The sequence below is a fragment of the Onychomys torridus genome, chromosome 5 (assembly GCF_903995425.1).
Source record: "Onychomys torridus chromosome 5, mOncTor1.1, whole genome shotgun sequence".
NCBI lineage: Eukaryota > Metazoa > Chordata > Mammalia > Rodentia > Cricetidae > Onychomys > Onychomys torridus.
Genome location: NC_050447.1, coordinates 63,481,763 through 63,487,096, shown reverse-complemented (window position 1 = coordinate 63,487,096; position 5,334 = coordinate 63,481,763). Strand labels below are relative to the sequence as shown.

The window sequence follows — 5,334 nt, the reverse complement described above, 5'->3', positions numbered from 1 at the left end:
CTAATGAAAATCTCTCCATGTTGGTCATGTGTCACATTTCTGCTCTCACTGAGCCCTAATTTGAACCCATGCACATTGCTGTGCACACACTTGGTCTGATGTTTCTGGTCAGCTTCCTTCTTTTATCCTTCCTTCCTTCCTTCCTTCCTTCCTTCCTTCCTTCCTTCCTCCCCCTCCCTCCCTCCCTGTCTTCTTTCTTTCTTTCTTTCTTTCTTTCTTTCTTTCTTTCTTTCTTTCTTTCTTTCTTTCTTTCCTTCTTTCTCTCTCTCTCTCTCTCTCTCTCTCTCTCTCTCTCTCTCTCTCCCTTTCTTTTTTTCCTTTCTTTCTTTTAATTTAACTTTTTATTTTATGTTCACCTGTGTCTGGGTGTCAGATCCCCTGGAACTGGAGTTACAAACAGTTATGAGCTACCATGTGGGTGCTGGGAATCTGGGAACTGAACCCCGGGTCCTCTGGAAGAGCAGCCAGTGCTCTTAGCTGCTGAGCAATCTCTCCAGCCCTGCTCCTTCCTTTCTAACCAATCCAATGACGCCAAGCACACTTTATGGAAAAACTTTGTTGTTTACTTTGGGAAGGCCACTTTGAAAGAATCACTCATGGTCCAAGGCCTTATCTCAGGAGCCAAGGTAGCAAACAGCAAGGAAGGAGGGGTGTATGTTCCAGATCTTTCCTGCTTCCTCTTTCTCTCCAACCTTGAGGGTGTTTTGCTTCCTTGTGTCTTTTTCTCCATTGTTAAAATTGAGATAATCACATTCCTTCCTGGTCGGCAAGAATATTGTAAGAATCAATACGAGAAAGCACTTGGATTTTAGATTCTGTGATCTTTACAATTTAGTTTTCATTACAAATTGTGTATCTAGCATTAAAATTATTTTTGCATAATGATTGCAACAGTCTAAAAATTATTTACTCCTATAAGCAAGTATTAAAAAAAAAAAATCTGAGGTAAGAGAGTGATCGGATTGCTGGGAAAGTGTTTCTTAGTTTCCTTTTCATACCATTTTGTAATTCCTATGTGTAATTCAAGCCTTCTCCTTTAAGGAGTCAGTAGGCAGTCCCTTCTGACCTGAGCTTTCTCCATTCCCAGGAGGAATGGAAAGTGTTCTCAGGATCACACCATGGCCATTGTGATAAGTACAGCTCTTATTCCAGAGGATTAAACACATTTTAAAGCAGAAAGCTGGGCTTTTCCAACAATGTTTCCAGTAGCAGAAACAGTTCAGAAAATGCTCACTAAACAGTGGCATGTTGCTGACATAGCCGTGGTTTTACCACTATGGTTTGAAACTTAATTTGGGGAATTTATTGATGCTAAGATATTTATTTGCTTGGTTTCTTTAAAATAATTTAATCTTTTCCAATTAATTGTTAGCTATTAATTCTTTACTGCTTCAGGAGGAGACTTCAAAGAAGTTAACATAGGAGCTGGAGAGATGGCTCAGAGGTTAAGAGCACTGCTTGCTCTTCCAAAGGTCCTGAGTTCAACTCCCAGCAACCACATGGTGGCTCACAACCATCTGTAATGAGATCTGGTGCCCTCTTCTGGCCTGCGGAGATATGTGCAGAGAGAACACTGTATACATAATAAATAAATCTTAAAAAAAAAAAAAAAGTTAACATCTTCTAAACAAATTCTGAGGCCTTAGAAAATCCATTATAGAGAACCAATGATTGCTATGTGTTAAGAAGGACGTTTCACAGAGACCATTTTGTGATCAAAATTTTTAACTTTTAAACATTTACCTTAAATTTTTATTTATTGTGATTGTATGCATGAGTTCAGGTGTGCATGCCATAGCACATTCGTGTGATCAGAGAACAGCTTTGTAGAGTTGGTTCTTTCCTTCCCTCTTTTTGTGGGTTTTGGGCATTGAGTTCATTTTCCAGACTTGTGCTGAGCCATCTTGCCAGCCTAAGTCTTTATTTTTTAATGTATTTTAAACTGCTATATTTTCTGACTAAATCTTCGAATCTTTCTGTATGCCCCCGGAAAGATGAGGGTGGAGCTGAGTTCACAACCAACCTTAAGCACGTTATCTGTCTCCTATCTCTCCAAGTGTATACAAGAATGTATTTAAGGAATTTCATTCTGTCATCCAACCTGTTACTTTTTGAGTTCACTTTGCCTGTGGTAAAGCAGCAGTCCATTGGTGTGTCTGTGTCCAAGTATAGGCTACAGCATTTGGGTGACTCGGATGAGCCTCTAGAAACGTAGGGACCTATGAGGACACACTACAGGGCACCTCCGAACAGACATTTGACCCATAAGAAACCTTTTATTTTGCTTTTTTGGATATATATAAATTATTGCTGCCCTCACTTTCATAAGGAAAAATAATTATTACTATTGGATTTTGAGAAGGTAGAGTCTGTCTTGATTTTATTGTCTGGGCAGGGATTGTTTTGTGCTCTGCCAAAGGGTGATGTGTAGGTTGGTCTTCCTCTTCGTTCCATGTTCTCCCTTTGGTGACAGACATTTTCTGCTCTGGCCCCCCAGGGGCCAATGTGAACGCAGCGAAACTTCATGAGACCGCCCTTCATCATGCAGCCAAGGTAAAGAACGTTGACCTCATCGAGATGCTCATAGAGTTTGGAGGCAACATCTACGCCCGGGACAACCGGGGGAAGAAACCCTCGGACTACACATGGAGCAGCAGCGCCCCAGCCAAGTGCTTTGAATACTATGAAAGTGAGCCAGGCTCTGTTGTGCAAATATTCCCATATCTCAGTGTCTTAGTTAGGGTTTCTATTGGTGTGACGGAACACCAGGACCAAAAAGCAAGTTGGGGAGCAAAAGGTTTATTTGGCTTACACTTTGCTGTTCATCATCAAAGGAAGTCAGGAGAGAAACTCAAACAGGGCAGGATCCTGGAGGCGGGAGCTGATGCAGAGGCCATGGAGGGGAGCTGCTCACTGGCTTGCTTCCCTGGGCTGGCTCAACCTGCTTTCTTATAGAAGCCAAGGCCATCAGCCCAGGGATGGCACCACCCACCATGGCCTGAGTCTTCTCTCACTGCCCAGTAATTGAGAAAATGCCTTACAGCTGGATCTCATGAAGGCATTTCCTCAACTGAGGCTCCTTCCTCTCTGTTGATTCTGGCTTGTGTCAAGTTGACACACACCCAGCCAGTACACCCAGGCTGCTGGGAATCACCATCATTCATCTTGGGTCCCCAGTTTGCTAGTTCTTGAATTTGTGCTGACCTCTTTGAATCAAGATCTGAGCTCCTGTCCTTGGTCACTAGGATGTACTAGGGGTTCTTCTGCCTCTAGGGACCAGCTCTTGCTGTATTTCTGTGGCATGTGGCCCCACTGAGGAAGGACGCTTGTAGTTGCATGAGCAAGCTGCTAGCACCTTCCCTGACATAAACCCCTTACTCACGACTCATTTGTTACAAGTGAGCCTCTTAGCCACAAATTAGTTTTTTGCTGATAAGTCTATTTGCCAAATAGTAAGTGGCAAAACAAACCAACAACCCCTCCAACAAAACAAGCGACCCCTGTCTCAAAAGACCGAACCCCACAAAATGGATCCCTGTGGATACCACCAGAACGTTATTACCTGGCTTCATTCCTTAGGTCCATGGCTATCTGGCCTTCCAGAGATGACACAGGATCCATTCTGATTCTAGAGGGAAAGGGAGGCTCTTCTGGTTCTGGCTTAGCACTCATTAGATCTCAGGATGTGCTTCTTCTAGAAATTATCCTCATGAATTTCCTTGATTCTTTCTTTCCAGAGACACCTCTTACCCTCTCCCAGCTCTGCAGGGTGAGCTTGAGGAAGGCCACTGGCGTTCGAGGGCTAGAGAAAGTCGCCAAGTTAAACATCCCTCCACGGCTCATCGACTACCTTTCTTACAACTGAGCTGCAAGCAGGTGGCTGGAAAGGCTAGTGACTTGCCTGGCTATCACCTTGCTGTGCCTAGCCTTGGGCCCTTAAAGAGTTCTGTTTGTTTCTCTGAAACACTATTGTTGCTGTAGATAGATTGACGCTCCTCCATATTCTTTTTGGCTATCCTTTTTTATGTCTTCTGAACCCTGGAGAAGATCTCTGAAGCACCAGGTGGCCAGTGTCTGACGTAACAGTTGTGGCTGTCACCCTTGCTAGTCTTCTGGAGCTAATGCTGTCATTCTAGGCTGGGCTCAGTTCTCCAGGTTTCCTCTTGTCACTGACCTCCCTCTAAGGCACTCAAGACAGACAGTTCAAGGTATACAGGGAATACTGGGGACTCAGGACACTGATGTTGATTTTCCTATATCTGGGTGAATGCCACAGAAGCATCATTTCTAAGCACATCAGCTTGTGGCCTAGGATGATCATTCTGCTGGCATCTTGCCACTGGGACAGTCTTTCTGGGGCAGCAGCCTGCACTTTCCAAGGTCTGCCTGCACCCAGGTACGTCACTCAGGGGCTTTACAGATCAGAGTGGGGAAGGTTCAGTCTTTGTACCCCTCCATCTAGTAGAGTTTCTTGGAATAATTATCTCCAATATTAGAACCCAACTCTTAAAAAAGTTTATGTTGGGAACAAGAGAGATAGCTCAGGACCAGAGTTCAGTTCCCAGCACCCACATCAGGCAGCTCACAGTGACCTATTACTTCAGCTCCAGGGGATCCGACACCCTCTTCTGGCCTCCTCAAGTATTTGCGCGCGCGCGCGTGTGTGCACGCGCACACACACACACACACACACACACACACACACACACACACAGACAGAGAGAGAGAGAGAGAGAGAGAGAGAGAGAGAGAGAGAGAAATAAAAATGAAATCTTTTAAAAAGTTTATGTTGGAAAATCTTTAGAATATATATAGTATATGTATATGTGTCTCTATATATGCATATATATATGTTGTAACAAGATTTGTGAAGAGCCATGCAAACAATAAAAATAATAGGTAATATGAAGGCCTGGTGGTATGTATTCCCAAAGATAGCCATTTCCATTGTAAAGGGCTGTTAGAAGACTTTTTTTGAGACAGGGTCTCACCATCTGACTATGGCCTGAAGCTTGCTATGTAGATCAGGCTGGCCTTGAACTCATAGAGATCCACCTGCCTTTGCCTGCCCCCCCCTCGAGTGCTGTGTTTAAAGTTGTGCACCACCATGCCTAGCTGTTTGAAGACTCGGGATTGTTTTTCATTTGTTTCTCTATTTGCCACATGGAGACTTGACCCACCCTTTTAAGCTAACTCCTTGAAGCTGCAAAACTAGTAAAATACAATGGTAACACTTCAGCACCCATGAATTCATTTTTCTTGCAGATGCTTCTGGAATATCTATCAGTGCAAGACTTGAATCAGATGGGAATGAGATTCATCAGCCAAGGCAGG

At 43.8% G+C, this 5,334-nt stretch overlaps 1 protein-coding gene across 2 annotated transcripts in view; it reads left to right on the top strand.

Annotated features, from left to right (window-relative positions):
* Asb13 (ankyrin repeat and SOCS box containing 13) overlaps window positions 1–4,582 on the top strand; it is an 18,240-nt gene extending 13,658 nt beyond the window's left edge. Inside the window, exons 5-6 of one of the 2 annotated variants that reach the window (XM_036189064.1) lie at window positions 2,498–2,689; window positions 3,738–4,582. In XM_036189064.1, coding sequence (XP_036044957.1) covers window positions 2,498–2,689; window positions 3,738–3,865 — 320 coding nt within the window. In that variant the 3' untranslated portion in view covers window positions 3,866–4,582. The remainder of the gene's footprint in view (window positions 1–2,497; window positions 2,690–3,737) is intronic. The other variant, XM_036189065.1, reaches the window with a different exon arrangement.
* The last annotated feature ends 752 nt before the right edge of the window (window positions 4,583–5,334 follow it).